At 42.8% G+C, this 16,925-nt stretch overlaps 2 protein-coding genes across 4 annotated transcripts in view; one reads left to right on the forward strand and one right to left on the reverse strand.

The window, feature by feature from the left end:
- The window catches only part of spryd3 (SPRY domain containing 3), a 75,382-nt gene extending 63,301 nt beyond the window's left edge, over positions 1 to 12,081 (forward strand). For both annotated transcript variants that reach the window (XM_084918353.1, XM_084918354.1), the window contains 3 exons: positions 200 to 319; positions 1,194 to 1,339; positions 8,835 to 12,081. In XM_084918353.1, the coding sequence (XP_084774479.1) occupies positions 200 to 319; positions 1,194 to 1,339; positions 8,835 to 8,969 (401 nt within the window). In that variant the 3' untranslated portion in view covers positions 8,970 to 12,081. The remainder of the gene's footprint in view (positions 1 to 199; positions 320 to 1,193; positions 1,340 to 8,834) is intronic.
- Positions 12,082 to 13,951: 1,870 nt separating this feature from the next.
- The window catches only part of lima1a (LIM domain and actin binding 1a), a 31,981-nt gene continuing 29,007 nt past the window's right edge, over positions 13,952 to 16,925 (reverse strand). For both annotated transcript variants that reach the window (XM_084918352.1, XM_084918351.1), the window contains exons 9-11: positions 16,750 to 16,814; positions 16,436 to 16,569; positions 13,952 to 16,067 (exon numbers count right to left, since the gene is read on the reverse strand). In XM_084918352.1, the coding sequence (XP_084774478.1) occupies positions 15,008 to 16,067; positions 16,436 to 16,569; positions 16,750 to 16,814 (1,259 nt within the window). In that variant the 3' untranslated portion in view covers positions 13,952 to 15,007. The remainder of the gene's footprint in view (positions 16,068 to 16,435; positions 16,570 to 16,749; positions 16,815 to 16,925) is intronic.

Here is a 16,925-nt window from a genome sequence, read left to right on the forward strand (position 1 = left end):
AAGAAATAATTATAGGCTGTATTGTTGGTGCTGGTTTCACGTCATGCTTTCATAATTTGTCATAATGATTGTGGTTTGAAAAAAAAGTTCAGTGTAATTAATCCTGCAGAAATCCTGAGCACAAATAAACAGAGGAACAAATTCTTAATAAACTGGTTAAATGGATAGCTTACAGTTTATTTCTCTCACTCTCTCGTAGATGATGGAAAGATCTTTCACGGCAGCGGAGTCGGAGATGCTTTTGGTCCTCGCTGCTTCAAAGGTGACATCATGGGCTGCGGCATCATGTTCCCACGAGACTACATCCTGGACGGGGAAGGTGAGAGGAAAACTGCAATTACACTGTCACTCATTAAAGAGGTTTGTTTGTCCTGAACACACCTCCGTGATTGTATCGAAGCCGTCATCTAAGCAGGTTATTTAAATAAACAAGTGAAACAATTGCTTGACAGTATTTCTTAAGAGCAAGAATCAGGCGTGCAGAAGGCGACTGGTTCACAGTCGTGCACCTGTTCCAGTCTTAAACATTCCAATTTTGTGCATTTTTTAGGTAACAGAATGCACGAACAAATGCACTTATTGCCACAACAGAATCAGGTCTGTTTTTGATGCTTTAAGGGGCTCAGGATCTCAGCCAGTTAGTGTAACTGTTTGGCAGACAGAGATTCATGTTGACTGAATCTTTTAATGATATTATGAACTGCTGCTGATGAAATCCCATATTAGATTATTTTCCCACACAGGTTTGAATGGTGAACCCCTCTTTGTGTCTGTTTTTACACCCTATCACACTGTTGATCTTTTGCAATTTAATTTCAAACATTATAAGATTTCTGCCAGCTGTTATTAGTTTTACAACTTCTATATTTTGTTATATTCTCAGTTCTTCTTACTGTACCATTTTCATGTAAAAAATATCAAATTATTATTTTTTCTAAACTTTGCATTTAATTTGTATTTACATTTTGTTCAGTTTCCCAGGATTTTTGTATTTACTGCTATTAAGGAATGTGTTGCACGTGAAAGAAATAATATTCAAACTTACAAGTGGCCTCAGACAGCAGCTTATGTCATCTAACCATATCTGTCTCATCACACTGTGTTACCTGACCTTAGGTTTTATGAGGGAATGACTGTGAAGTACAGCAAGCTGCAGCCTCTTCTTAACCCCACAGTGTGTGCTTTGTCGTCAGGTGACACAGATGACTGGGATCGACTGGACATCCGCCCAGGTCACGCCAGCGTCCAGAATGTTCTGTACCTGAATGACGAGGAGGAGGAGGAGGGGGAGGATGGAGAGGAGGCGGGAGAACAGGAACAGGAGGGCAGGAAGGTCACGGTGAGGAACAGTTTTAAACACAACACAACCTTGTTTAATTTTTGCTGTATATATGTAAGGTGAGGTATGTGTGTTCAGGGTCTTTGGCCTGGGGCGGGGGGGGATATTCAGTGCTGCGCTTGGTTAATGAACCCCAGTGATACTTGTTGTGAAGAACAGATAGAATAGCAGAGCTCTGTGCTGATGCAGGTGCAACAAAAACCTTTCGCGGTTTTTTTCGGTACCTTTTGGAGCAGTTTAAGTAGTAACATCCCCGAGGATTGTACCGAGGTTTTGGTGATTGAAGTGTTTTTAGAGCTCTTCTTTGAGGAGTCTTGATGCATGCTCAATCATCCAGGTAAGGGAATCCCAAAAATTGATTCTGTTCATCTGGAAGTAGCGTTTGCAGTGGGAGAAATGTTTTATCACTCATTCAGTCTGAGCTGACTGCAGGTTTCCCCAACCTTATAAACAGTACATTTGCTCAATGACTGAAACTAGCACCGCTGACGAAGAATGGGCTGTGAGGTCAGTTTCTTGATCATTAATATGCAAATTGTCATGACCTTTGATCAACAGCCACTGATCAATGACAATTGACCAATGGCCATGAGTTGGGGAATGGCTGCAATCACAGCATTGTAATATGGTGAAAGATGTACCCTTAGGCCCACTCCTCGATTCAGAGATGGGTCTTTCCCTTTTCCTTGACTCTCCGCTCAAACCAGCGTTCCTCCCTGTCCATGATGTGTGCGCTCAGAGTGTCCACTGTCCTGTAGGTGTAAATAGACTGCAGAGTCCTGGCCTGACGAGGTAGCTCTTCTGTGTAGTGCCATCCGCTTAGCCAGAGGTTGTTTGGTTTCCCCGATGTATAAATCACGGCAATCCTCCTGGCACTTAACAGCGTACACTATGGTACGCTGTTTGTGTCGGGGGACCCGATCCTTGGGGTGGACCAATTTTTGGTGCAGTGTGTTTTGGGGTTTAAAAGCCACAGAGACAATGTTTAGAGAAAATGTGTCTCCGTCGATACTCCTGACACATATTTCAGGAGTATTTCATATGCCATTGATCTGTGGTTGTTGATCAGTGGTCATGACCTCACAGCCCGTTCTTCGTCAGTGGTGCTAGTTTCAGTCATTGAGCAAATGTACTGTTTATAAGGTTGGGGAAACCTGCAGTCAGCTGACACTGAAGAAGTCACTTGGATGAGTGATGAAATGTTTCTCCTACGTCCAGATGAACAGAATCAAGTTTTTGGGATCTTCTTTGAGGAGCACTTCTCGTGCTCTGGTTTCTCCGACTATTGACTAACATGCTAGGTTAAAGCTGCCTCTATCAGCCCATTAAATTCTTGCAAAAGAGATTATTAATCCAAAGAGTTTCACTTCCTGGTTAAACAAATAATAAATGAAGTACAGGTCAAGACCTTTGCACATAGACATTAACTAGCTTGATTTGAGCCTGCAATTCAATGGAACAACGGGCTCATTTGGTGCTTTTACAGTTTTTCGTTTCACTTTAATAAACAATCAATAAACATTTCATATTACGTTCTTACAAATATTGTAATTTACCCTTTTTACTTTTATCTCACATCCATGCGTGTACTTGTACAGAGTATATTTTCCACTTTCTTTTTCCACTTCTGTATTTTCTTCTCAAGTTTGATCTTAAATGCCCTAAAGTGTGAAATTGAACTTGTTTATACCTGCAGACATCCTTAAGTACAGTAATGGAAGATGACCGTGGGTGCTGGGAGGAGTTTTTAGATCATGAGCTCTGCTGCAAAAGCTTGGTATTGTGCCTGTGATTGCCTGAGCATTCATGCTGCTATACATGATTTATCACAGCTATGATGTTTTCCACTTGCCAGCAAGAACCATAGAAGTCTGAACAAGTATCCAAAGTCAGCATTGTTGCAGTAAGATCTAAATTAATGTTGATTCTGGGAATTAAGAAGGCGGTATATACTTGTTTGCGTCTGATTTCACATGTCAACCAGCCACTATGGGAAACCAACTGAATGTGTAAATGTGAACAGTGAAGTGGTGACCATCTTTGACATAACGCATGACCTCTCACTAGCTAGACTTGTGGCAGGACTTCCTGTCCCAAATTCCTTTTGTAAGTGCAGATCCCAAGTCATAAAAATCTATCTTTTGGCAACAGGACGAGAGGCAGAGAGAGCTGCAGCAGATAGTTTGATCCAAATGGATTACATGAAGACGCAGAAAATGCTGAGACAAACTAAAACTTCAGAAGCATTGTGACAAACTCTCCAAGATGCTAGAGGAACAACCTACCCTCTTATACACTGAAAAATGCTTGTCTATATTGAAGATAACTGATTATAAATTAGATGGTGGCCACTGCAAATATTGATTTTCTTTTTTCTATTTACAAGAAACCGAGGTACTTAAAATCCTCCAGTCGGGAAGCAACTCGTCCACGACCCGGGCACTTCATCCTTTTTCCGGCTGAGGAAAAGGCTAGGTAGTGACCGAAAGAATGAGATGGTGGATACAAGTTGCGGAAATAGGCTTTCTTCTTAGGTTGGTTGGCCTATTTCTTAGAGATGGGGTAAGGAGTTTAGACATGCAAGCAGAGAGAGGCTAAGAATAGAACTGCTACTCCTAAACATCAAAAGGACTCAGGTGAGGTGGTTTGGGCATGTCCTACCTGGAGAAGGCCCGGGTTAGACAGAGGGCACGCTTGAAAGATTAGCTGGGCTTCTGTGCTCAGGCTGCTCCCCCTTTGACCCGGGCCCCTAATAAGTGTGGACAGGTGTGCGTAGTGCAATTCCTTTAAAGTAAATTGGCTCTTGTTCTCCAAAAACCATGAAAGGTCAGTAAAATGAAAGCTTTTCTCAACTTTGAGGCGAGTGATTGAAGCGAACAGAAAACAAGGATACCACTGAGTGACCTATGAGCTGCCTCCTGTGGGGTTCCCTTATTCTTCGCCGCCTTCTTCTTCCCCAGCCTTTTCTTTATTGCCACCTTCCTCGCCACGACCTTCTTTGTCTTCTTTTGGTGCATTGCTGCCTCCTCTTCTTTGGTGGTTGTCACCAAAAATGAAGGATTCTCCACTTCTCTGCTATTTTGAGGTTGCTCAGTATTACAGCTCTTCCTGAACCACTGCTGCCCTGCCAAAGTTATTATGGTTAAACTAAACTACTAAACTAGACCATTGAAAAAAATTAACTGAAACAGTTTTGTGAACTTGAAAATACAAATAAAAAAAAACTAAAATTATAGAGGAAATATTCTGGGATTTCTGATTTTTGTTATTACAAACTGTCTGATTAGGTATTGATGGATCTTGTGATTGAGGCTTTGGATGTCTACAAGACAGATCTTTACTGGTTTTCTTCAATATACAAAACTATAATAACTCTGCCGTCCACTTCAGTAGACTTTCTACATTATTGTGTTTTTGACCTAATCTCTCTTTCCATAACATTTCTTTCTTTTCTTTAATGAATTTGCTACATAATCAAAAACATGCTTTATTGATGTTTTCTTATCATGAATAAAGTAGTCTCGCGGTTTTTATGTCCAATCCAGAGTCTGCTAATTACGAGTTTGACTCTTCTATTGATCACTGTTTCTTGATATTACAAAAATTTTATTTTGCACTGAATATAAATTCCTTCCTGTTGTACTGCTGTCCATCTTTGTCCTTATGGATAATTGAATATTTAATTCTGTGAGCTTTTTTGATCGTGACTTTTACCAGTTTGTTCGACCTATCGTTGCCCGGAATCCACACATGTGCTGGAACCCACATAAGTGCTATTCCCTTCCTGTGTCCTTGGCACCGGAGCGCTCCCCTCCCTGGCCTTAAGTACTCTGGCCTAATTGCTGAGGAGAATCAGCTACACAGAAAGGTGGCACCTAAGGCTGGGAAGAGTTGAAGACACACCCACAAAGGCAAAATCACAGCAGGCCCTGCTCGAGCCATATCAGTTAGGTTTTTTAAAAAAAAGGTAAAAATGGCAGCTACCACTTCTTTAAAGAGCTGCTTGCTTGCTTAGCTGACTTTTCCCTGGTGAATAGTCTGAACATCATATGTGCTACAGACACAAAATATGCTTCCAATTGAAATATATCCATTTCAGAGTCACAAAAAATGAGTATTCAAGTCCATGAAAATAACATATAGATTGCTTTTTATTGTGTGTGTGCGACTTCTTTACATTTTGCTATCAGCCCTGGCGGCCCTGCTTGTCATCTGTTTTTCTCTTAAAGGGAATCACTCTAATTTAGCATAAATCAGTGGCTCTCAGTTTTTGGGTAGCGGACAATGAGATGGAAAAAAAGGAGGTGAAACAAGGGGGAATAAATACGTGGAGCGGTGGGGGAAGTGAACTAGTGATTGAGACCACAAAAATTTCAGCAAAGTGTTTAACAAACCCATAAAGCAAATGAGAATTAAGACTACACAAACTTCTTTTTGCCACTAGAAGAGTCACCACCTGCTGGCCACTGGAAAGAATGCAAGTTTATTTAAATATACATTAGGTTCACTGTTCAGACCCTCAGGCTATTCTTGTCTCTGTATAATAATTGAATACAGCTTTGGATAATTTTCTTTAAGTAACCGAGGCACAAATCATGTGTAGTGTTTTGGATTGTTGATTGTTGGTGAACTCTTGTAAACAGAAATTTCTGTGTATATTTTGTTAAAACCTACCCTGAGGACTTCAGCGTGTATATCCATGAAGCTTAAAAAATGCAGAGCAGGTTTACATATTATAAGAGTTAAAGCATATATATGTCCTGTATTTTTTTCTCGATTGTATTCCTCCTCGTCTCCTCTGCCCTTCACTCTCCTGTTCGTGACTCAATGTCCCATTTTATGTGGGATTGATACAGAAAAAATGTCCCACATTTTGATTGGTTCTATTTTTAAAAGGTTGAACACATTTTACTAGAAATGGGTGGCCCAAAGACGACTAAGAGACAGAAAAGACCCAGAAATGCACTCATCTGCCACTTTGTTGCATAAATCTTGTCAGGTTGTCCTTTCAAAGCTGCCCCAATTCTTCATGCATTCCTGGGAGATGTTGGTCCATACAGACATGATAACGTCACGCAGATGCTGCAGTTTTGTTTGGTTGCACGTCCATGATGCGAATCTCCCATTCTACCACATCTCAAATGTGCTGTATTGGATTGAGAACTGGTGACTGTGGAGGCCATCTGAGTACAGTGAACTCATTGTCCCGAGCTTTGTAATACGTCATCCTGCAGGAAGTAGACGCAGACGATGGGTACGCTGTGGTCATGATGGAATGCAACAACGTTCAGGTCGGCTGTGGTGTCTCCACCATTACACCATCAGCCTGAACCGCTGATAAGAGGCAGGATTGATTTCATGTTGCTTTTGCCAAATTCTGACCCATCCATCCAAATGCAGAAATCAAGGCTCATCAGACCAGGTGATGTTTCTGTTGTCTACTTTTTGTGAGCCTGTGTGAACTGTTGCCTTAGATTCCCGTTCTCAGTTGACAGGAGTACACCCTGTGTGGTCTTCTGCTGCTGTAGCAAAACAGCTTAAGGATCAGTATGTTGCACGATCAGAAATGGTACTAACAAGTGGTTATTTAAAGTTGCTGTTGCTATCTTATGAGCTCAAAGGAGTTTGTTAATTCCCCTCTCACATCTTGCAGCAACAAGGCTTTTTCATCAAGATAAATGATGCTCACTTCAAGGAGGAGCATCACTATGGCATAAATGCAAGTCTGTTAAATAGTTAAAGCATCTAATATGTCAGTTTTTGTTTCTGGGTACAAACGTTTACGTTTTCCCTGTATCCAAAGAATTTTTATTTTTTTGTTAGACTCGTTGTCTTTTTGAATAAGGATTACCAAAGGTTTATTAAACCTAGCAACAATCATGATGTGTAAACATCTGGTCACCAGTGCAAGGCGGTGCATAGAGGAGATGTATGTGCAAAACCAAATCAAGAAAACAGTGGTGCTGCGGCAGTAGACGGCACAGACACCGTCACAGGAGCGGAGACGGGGTGTGAGTTGAGCCCTGAGCACTTGCCAGGTGTTCCTCATTTCATGTAGTCTCCACCATCACACAAGAAACTCCTGCAAAAAGCCCTGGAACCGTAACACTCAGCACGTCTCACGTTGTCCCACCAAAACGTCCTCTTTGTCCCTCGTTTGTGTTGTATGAATCTGGCTGCCCAGCCTCTAACCTGCGACTCCATCTCAGTACACCATCTCGATGATGGTCGTGTTCTGTTTTGGTTCCTCTCTCCTCTGAGTGCATCTAAGGAATTAAGACATCCTTCAGGATGAGATTATAGAGAAATGATGGCACATTGGTGCTTTCCTTGCTGCATTAGCGCCACCTGTTGATCAGTCGAGCAGTGTGAACCAAGAGAGAACCGTTAGAAAACATTCCTGAGGAGAAAAATATCTCTCCTCAGCGTTCAAAAAACTCCTCGAGGTACCTTTAACCTATTTATTTTCTGGCAGCTCTTCACGGAGCGCACTTCGCAGCGGGATCTCGGTCATTATTTTATATTACTTACAACAGCAGAAACCGCAGCGACTTGCCTCACAATGATTACTTTCATATTCGTGTGTAACACGGCTCCTGTGGGAGCCATCGCCGCGGCCTGCATATTGCAACCCACACGCGTGCGCCGTCTCACCACGCCTCACTGTAATGTGCACCCAGCAGCTCTCTGTACACTCTAACCATCTAACCACTTCATGTTCCAATTGTTGTTTTTTTATTGTTTTAATTACTGCAGTTCTTTACTCTGTCTTGACTCGTAGCTGCTCGGCTCGCTCGCCTGCACCGTTGTGCACGCGGAGGCCGAGAGGTCACCGAGCGGGTGTGAGCACGGAAAACGCAAGTGGGTGAGAATAGAACGGCGTAATCCATGGATCTGTCAATGTTTACTCAGCAGGACACGTTTAAGTCTCAATGCACCGCTCCTTAACGTTACACTGCACCGCCACGCCGCTGTTGTTCAGGCTAACGAAGTATGTTTCCCTCAGCCTTCATCTCTAATTAAATAGGCTAAGCCGTTCTTTTTCGAGTGGGTGGTACAGTAAATGTTTGATATGTGACTCAGTCTGATTTTTAGAAGACGCAAACTCGCCAGTACTTTGCTTGTTGGTTTAGTGTGTCAGTATTTGCTCTCAGACTTGGAAAGAAGCCCTCGGTATTAGGATTGAAAAGCTTGTTGATGTTCTTTTGAGAGCAGCTGGATAATGTTTGATCACTTGCTGATTTAGTAGAGACATGTACTGTAAACACTGACCCCCCCCCCCCATCGAGAATCCAGACATTACACTGTCACCCATTTGTTTAACGATATTTCCTAACTGCACATAATTCCTGTTTACAACTGACACGCTGAGTGCTCTCAAATTTTAGTATCGGCGATTATGTGAAGACTTTCCTTTCACAACCAATTATTCGAGCGCTCCATCAGCAAAAGGCTCACGTGTGTGTGTGTGTTTTAACTGTTTGATGCCCTGCAGGTGTTTTTCACGAGGAATGGGAAGCTCATGGGCCGGAGGGAGATGGTCGTCCCTCCTGGGGGCCTGTACCCCACCGTGGGGATGCTGAGCAGCGGCGAGAAGGTGAAGGTGGACCTGCATCCCCTCAGCGGATGAGCCTGGGACTCGTGACGCCTTGCAAACAGCCGACTGCGCTGTAGAGCTCACAAACGGTAGCCTAGCATGCTACTAACACTCGCCAGAACGCACTCACTTCAGCTGCACTCATGCACATCGCTGTCGTCTTCCTTCCCCGACTTTTATTTATAAGACTTGTACATTTCACAGCCGTCACGGCAGACGGCCAGCCTCGTGGCTGTAAAGAAGCAGTGACAGGTCCTACGTGGGCTGTGTAGGTTACAGAGTACTTGCTGCAGGAATACACGGCTGCACCTCAAAGCGAGAAACTCCAGAGAGACATTTAACTGTTAATTCTATGCAATCTGCACTGCTGTCGTCCTCTCCTCTAACCTCCTCCTGCATGCAGTGTGTGTCTGTAATACTGAGCTGTTAAATCCCTCTCATGAGGTCTGGCACACTTAGTTTATTTTATTTGTCACAACCCCAAGCAAAGCAGAGCAAGGCCAACAGTTGTGCCGAGTCAGAGCTCGTTCGCAGTTTATGTGTCAGGGAATAGGCACCCCCCCTCCTCTTCACCTCCTCTTTCCTTGCCACTGTCCTTTTCTTTGTGTCTCTCACTCTCTTTCCCAACCTCTCCTCATCCTCTCTCTGGGTGAGGGTGCCCTCCTCTGAGCGATCGGAGACCTGCTGTTGCCCCACCTCGCTCGCTGCTCTCCCAGAGCTGGCTGCAAGTCAGCAGTGTCTCAGACGTGCATTAACATTCATTTTTTTGCTTTTTGTTTTTTTGAATCTGGATTATTGCAAGTACGGTAAACACAACCAAACATAAGACGCTGCCACTGAGCAGCACAGACGTTTCCTCAGAGCGGATGAAGAGCTTTGTGAGTGTTTTGTAGTGAGATTACAAATGAAAATATATATAAAAAAACACGTCAGGTATATTTTCTATGAGGAATCTGTGAAATATACTTTTCAGTTTATCTTCTATGTCAGAAGTTCAGGGAATGCGATTTGTTGCACTTATGTGAAAGGGAAGCTGTTAAGGGAACACATGCACACAACGGGTGGACAAAATAACAGAAATAAACAGTGAAATGCTGCCTGATGCAACACAACACACTACAGCCATAACAATAACCGCAAACCTAACAATAACCACAAATAAAACGCCTCTGAAAGGAAAAGCCAACTCTGAAAACCTCACACACAAGCATCAGGCGCAGGGCTGTTGGATTCGATTGCATCACACTGTACTGTAATGTAATATTTTTGTACTCCTTCTGCATGTTTGCCCACTACATGAAGAATTATTCAGCATCTTCATTTTCTTTCCCTCAAAGTTTTGAGTGATATCTTTCGAAACAATCTGCTAGTTTCTCTCCCTTTGTGATATAATATTAACTATATTGATGTTTATTTGCCGTTTGTGCGACATGTCAGAAGAAAAATGTTTTGTCTTTGTGTTTGTGGCCACCAGCACTTTAACAATGTGTTTGTGTGACTGTGCAGAGAGCAGAAGCAGCACCGGGAGTCTGTGTCACAAAGTTCGATTCGATTCGATCACTTTTTCTAATTTTGCGCATCCAAATTGTTTTTTTTTCCCTTCCAGTCACCATCTAGCAATGTAATTTAATTAAATTGCTATTAAATGTAATTTAATTTCTATTGTGCTAGTAAAAAAATAAACCCGAAGCAGCAGCTTGCATCAGTTTCTCAGTTGCTCAGAGGGAGAAAAGGTCGCACTTCAGCAATATTTTTCAAGTGATAGAAGGCAGATGTGGTGGCAGACCTGACAGAGCACTAAAGTTAAAATCTGAGTGAAAGATCACTCCTGGCATTTCTTTCTTGACGGCTTGGTGCAAATCCAGGAGAATTCACTTTTGCAATCAGTTTTGTTTTTTCTTAGTTTATCCACACACTGAATCCCTCAGACATCATAAGAAAAGAAGGGTGATGTCAACAGTATGTCTCAGTTTATCTACTTGATAACGAAATCCTACAGTAGGAATTGAAAGAAATCAGTCAGCACAACCCTTTGAGGTTAAATTGTAAGAAAGAAATGTGTAAAATTACAGAAAAGAATGTCCTGTAATTATAAAAAAAAAACAAAAGTTTTATGTAATTTAATTGTTTATCTATCAGTTAATTACTTTGATGTAGTATGAATGGCTGTGAGGGAGGTCTTTATCAGTCGTAAAAGTCTGAAAACAAAAAAGAAAAAAGGATATGTAGTCCAAAACTTTTATCCTCCACTTCTTCCAAAGAAGTACAGACGGCCAGATTGGAGTTTTTGCCAGGCCGAATCTGGCCCCCGGACCTTATGTTTGACTGGATTAGTAAGCGCTGGCTATCCAAAGAGAACGAGACCCAGGTTAAGTTGCACTTTGGGACACAGACTCCGGAGCTGAAGCAATCTGTCGAGTTTGTCGGAGCTGGTTTCCACACATTTCTAATTTATGGTTAAAGGGAGAAAAGTCATCATTGTTATTCTGTATCAGCCAAATCAAACTGAATTCCTCTGCATCTTCCTATTACAACATCCGCATCCCTGTAAAATAAACATTCCTCTGCGCCTTCATAAAAGGTGCAAGCAGCAGGTTTCTTTAGCATGTACACAAAATCATCCACAGGTCACTGCAGACGGTGATGCTAGAAATCTAATGTGATGTAAAACTAATACACAGGGTTACCTATTAAATCACATCTGCTGGAGAGTGCGTGTTTGTATTTAGTCGTCACGTGTTTGTTTGTTTTAGAGCCAATGATATAAAAATGTAATCAGATATGTTTTTTCCTTCACATGCAGGGCTGGATAGAGACTTATAACTAAAAACTGTAAAGCTAGACAGCGCAAAGATACAAATGAGACACCAATGTGGGCAATGTTAGCCACATCTCCGTCCAGGGTTTTGAAGTCGCTTATACTGACGTTTACTCAGTTCATCAGTTTACAAAAAAAGTTATGCGGTTCAACCAAATTAGAGCTAAATGCAGTGAAAGTTTTTGTAGCGTCTCCAAACGTGTTCACCAAGAATTTATGTACCAGTTTAAAAAATAAAAAATTCTTTGCCTTGTTGAATTGCACTATAATGGCCTTGTTCAAACATGTTTAAACGTCAATAAAAGTTTCAGTAATGTAACAAAGTGATTGTTTTGATTTCTCCATGGTGGTGGTCCATAAGTGGATTTGGTGTCACTCTCAGGTAAGTCAGTGTTTAATGAACAAGGGTAAGTTATTTATTAAGGGCTAAAAATGTAAAATGTTAGTGTTACAATGAAGGGAAATGTCCTGTCCTGCAAGTAATTTTACTTTACTTTTAAGTATTTTTATATTATGCTTCCTGCAAATGTTTTGTATTGCAAAGCTTTAATTACTTATTTGAAATATAAATCTAAAACATTATGTTGTAGTATTTTAGCTCCAGCTCTATTATTACAGTGATATACACGTTATATACATGAATCAGTAATTATTAATCCAGTAATATAATGTTTAGTCCTGTTAAAGAAGCTCTCACATGAATCTTGTGGAGGACGTTTTCTTTTTCAGTCGTTCGTTTGCAGACCTGCTGCTGTGCTCGGGATCTCTGTCGGCCCTGTTTTGGCCCAGCTTTAGCTGTTGGACTGATCTCCTCACATTCGACTCTAGAATATTTTGGTACACAGAGGAGTTCATGGTCGACTCGATGACTGCAAGGTGCCCAGGTCCTGTGGCTGCAAACCAAGCCCAAACCGCCACGCTGACAGCTGGTATGAGTTTGTGCTGATATGCCATGTTTGGGTTTTGCCAAATGGGCACTGAGCATTATGGCCAAACATCTCCACTTTGGTCTCTAAAGAGGCATTGTTCCAGAAGTCTCCACTAAGCCGTGCTGCCGTGTTCTTTTTTTCCTCCTGGCAGCCATACTTGTAGCTTTTGCTTTTTCAGTTTTCTGCTCCTGGGAAGATTAACAGCAGTCTTGAATGTTTTTCACTTGTTTCTCAGCATAGGATGATGAACTTCAGATTGTTTGGTTATAGCCTTTCCCAGACCGACAGCAACAACTACTTTTTTAAGGTGGATGCTGATGGATTTTCTCCATATTCCAGACGAGCAAACTGCCAAAACCTCCACATTTTAGAGGTGATCAATTAATCATGTGACTGATTAGTATCTGACTGCTACTTACACTCTTAATGGGAGCAGTAAGATGTACTTTCCTCATAACTGCATATGATCCTGTATAATGTGAACTTTTGTGCAATAAGGCTGCTGCTTTAGTTTAGATTAAAACTTTCATTTAAGAGTCTAAATTCCTTGTTTGACCACTTGTCAAAAGTTCTTGAAGCGTGCTGCTTTTTCACGTAACCTCAGGGATGCACCTGGAGCAGCTGCACTGCGTTATGGCTCTAAAGCAGATCGCTTGTAGTCCCACCAGACCCACCGCAGTGAGTTTGACACTTCCCAGAAGTGGCAATTCACACTGCACCACTTTAAACGGTGCCAGGTCTTGTTTATTTTCCCCCCCCAACTGACGCCAGGTCAAGCTGCAAAGAACAGATGAGGAGGGTCCAAGGAGAGTCTGGTCAGATTTCAAAATAAAAGACCCCATGCAAACTTAATGTGTGTGAGGTGCACATAAACATGAAAATAATACCACAGTTTTTTAAATCAGTGTTGTGGACTCTTACAACACAACTATTGTGGTTTTCTGGAAACAACCCTGCTTCTTTCTGATTGGGCTAAACAGTGGTCCCTTTTTATTTGTGTATGTATGTATATTTTTTTGTGTTTCAGTGATAGTTCTCCTGGACAATGACTTCACTAGCCTGAATTAGGAGTTCATTCTTGCATGATTAGGATCTTAGCTTTTGGTCTGGGGTACAGATGCAGAAGACTGTAGGAGGGGAGTTTCTCTAGCCATTCCCATCTGCCTCTGACACTGCGTCGTCTTTCCCACGTATAGATGCCATTACAAGCGAATTTGAGTTGCTATAACTAGGATTTCTGTGATATGTCTGAATAATATGAAACCAAATAAAACATCAGCCAAACTTTAATGCGAAATTACAAAAGTACATCACAGTTTTTGAAAACAATCTTAAGCAGTATGTCAAAAGATACTCAAAGTTTAACAGTTTATTTATACAGTAGCAGGTCAGGCTGTTTGGTCCCCTGGCTTAAAATGTTACAATAATCATGTCCAGTTTTAACTTGTCAGAAGTGGAAACAAATGATCATTAGTCTCTTACAGTTCAATGCGTTCATGGTTACATATGTGACAAATTAAAGGGGAAAAAAAAACCCAAAAACCTGACCCACGCAGTGAGAGGTGGCTGTGTGCTAGTCTGGGTCCACCTGAAACATTTCCATCCTGGTGGAAGTCTTCTTCTGGGTGACAGTGCCTCCACCTGGACACGAGGGCTCACAGTTTGAGGGTGAAAATAAAGTTACTCATAGGCTGCGGCTTTCACAATCAACACATCTCAAGCCAAATGAACGCCTATGGGAGATTCTGAACAAGCGTTTTAGACCGTGCTCTCAACTCGCTCACCATTAGGCTACCTGAGTCAATGCCAAGGTGCATTAAAGCTGTAGGTTTTTCCTTTAACTGTCATCCATCTGTGGGATCAAGAACTCAAAAGTCACAGCTGGATTCTTCTGAGAAAAAGAAACCAAACTTATTATTTTCTACTTTGTCTTAATTCAGAAACTTTTCAGTCACAGCTGAGCTGCAGTCTAATAAGACCGTGCAGTCGGTTTCTCATGACAGCAGTTTGATAATGAAGCATCCGATGAAAATACAAAATTACAAAAGTCGCGTACACAAAAAAAAATAAAACATCTATTCTGTGACTCATAACATTTGGGTTAAAAATATTTATTTAAAGGGGAATCATTTTAAATATCTTTTTAAAAAAAAATTTGATTATTCTAAATGTCGTGAAAGAGGCACGAATAAAATTCACTCTGGACACGGCTGCAACTTTATATCAAGAAGAGAAGAAGAAACTGTCTGAAAAAGGAGGAATGGCAGAAGATCAGTTAAGCGTCCGTGGATGTCGTCGTTTTGGCCGAGAGCAGAAAATTCACTTTATACGTCCTCTTCTTCCTCCTCTTCTTCCTCCTCGTAGTGTCGGTTACGTTTAATCAGCTCCTCCACCGTCAGCTCCTCCTGCTCTTCCTCGCTGTCCCAGAAGCCCACATCCTGAGACGACCGGCTGGCCTCCACCTCTGCCTCCGGAGAGGAGACTGCAGTCGGCTCAGTTGGAGTCTCCTGAAGTTTAGCATCTGGCATGTCTTCCTCCAGCACGCCTCCGTCTTCCTCCTCCATCTGCTCCTCCTCTTCACCTTGTCCTCCTGCAGCGTCATCGATATCCTCCTCTGTGGGGAGATGATGGTCTGTAGCATCTTCACTCTTCATCTCCTCTTCCTGTTCTTCCTCTCCGGAGCTGGTGTGCACATCTACACAGCTGTCCTCGGTAGGGGTTTGGCTGTCTGACGACTGGCCGCCGTGCTGGAGGTCCATGCTGGCGGGTTCAGGACTCGGCTGCCGCTCTACCGGTGCACTCTGCTTTTTGGGCTCAGGAGCAGGAGGGCTGTCAGGTTGAGCTGCTGCGGTGAAGGGCATGCTGCGCTCCTTCAGGGGGGTGTTTTGACGCAGAACAGGTGAGCCCCTGGCTTCCTCTGGGGGTGTGGATGGGGAGTCTTCCTCTGGAGGCCACTTGGCTCTGATTGGTTTACCCGTGGAGACCACCTCTGTGTTGGCGGCAGCTCCACCGCGGCTGGGCGTGTCCTCAGGCTCAGTTTTTGGTGGCCAGGAGATCTTCAGCCTGCGGGTCTCTGTGGGTTTGTCAGCCTTCTCTGAGGAACCTTGTCCCAGAGCCTCCATGGTGGCCATCAGGACGTTGACTTTAGCCAAGGGTGAGTCCTCCACACTGGGGCTTTCCTGGTCTGAGGGTGTGGCCGGGCTCTGGGCTGTTGGCTTGGTTACAGATGTCGGCGAGGCCTCAGCACTCTCGATTTTGCCCTCCCAAAGTTCCTTGTGCGGCCGGTGGCCGAAGCCCTCGTCGTAGTTTCCTTTGGCCTTGAAGAGCTGGGAGAAGTGCGGCTTGCAGTAGACGCTGTTGTGCAGGGAGGCGTAATTCGCCAAACTAGACCAAAACAAAGGACAGTTTAGAGAAAACAGACCTCTTCTAAAAAGAAGTCAAAGTCTTGATCAGGAATGGTTTGAAAGAGATTGTTAACGTCCTGGGTTCATAACAGGTTAAAATTATACTTTTGAGTAGTTTTGAGAAGGTTATTGGATATTTTTGATGGAATAAATAGAATCAAAATAAACAGCAGAACATATCTTTAAATTCTTTAGATTACTGGGAACACAGGACCTCGAGATAAAGTTTAATTTAGAGGGGTTTTTTTTTTTCTCCAAGTAACCCTGCAGAAAAGCTTTAAATGCAGTAAAGTCCTTTGTAAATGTTCGCGTGGGTGTATCGTCTGACACGATCTGCCGTGGCCTCACCTGAGTTTGGTGTTGCAGTGTGAACAGCGGAAGCAGGAGCTGTGGTAAACGTTCTGGTTGGCCACGAGCCTCTCCAGAGGATAGACCGTCTTCAGGCACGATGCACAGGTCTCCCTCACCGGCAGACGGAAGTTCTGCACACGCATAAACATGATTTCCCCCCATTTTTAGTCACATATGGACACCAACAATGACTGCTGAGCCCATCAAACCTCCCCAAAGCTACTCTGTTAAAGTCTAAGAATAAAAATAAGGAGATGGAGATGGGTGTAGGGTGCACAGGAGAGGTGTAAATGTTTGTTGTGAGGACTCACCCTGGGAGTCTTTGACTGGGACGAGTCTTTCTGATTGGAGGACGCGGGAGTGCCGGGTCCTGAACCTGAGAGAGAGCAAAATAAGAAAAATTTTTAAAAATGAAGAAAGGCAGTAATGCAGAACCAACACTAGAGGGAGCCATCTGCATATTTGATAAAGCCCTTCCACTTACAGG

Source organism: Perissodus microlepis, chromosome 20 (genome assembly GCF_051167445.1).
Source record: "Perissodus microlepis isolate ML-2025 ecotype Zambia chromosome 20, ASM5116744v1, whole genome shotgun sequence".
Classification (NCBI taxonomy): Eukaryota; Metazoa; Chordata; class Actinopteri; order Cichliformes; family Cichlidae; genus Perissodus; species Perissodus microlepis.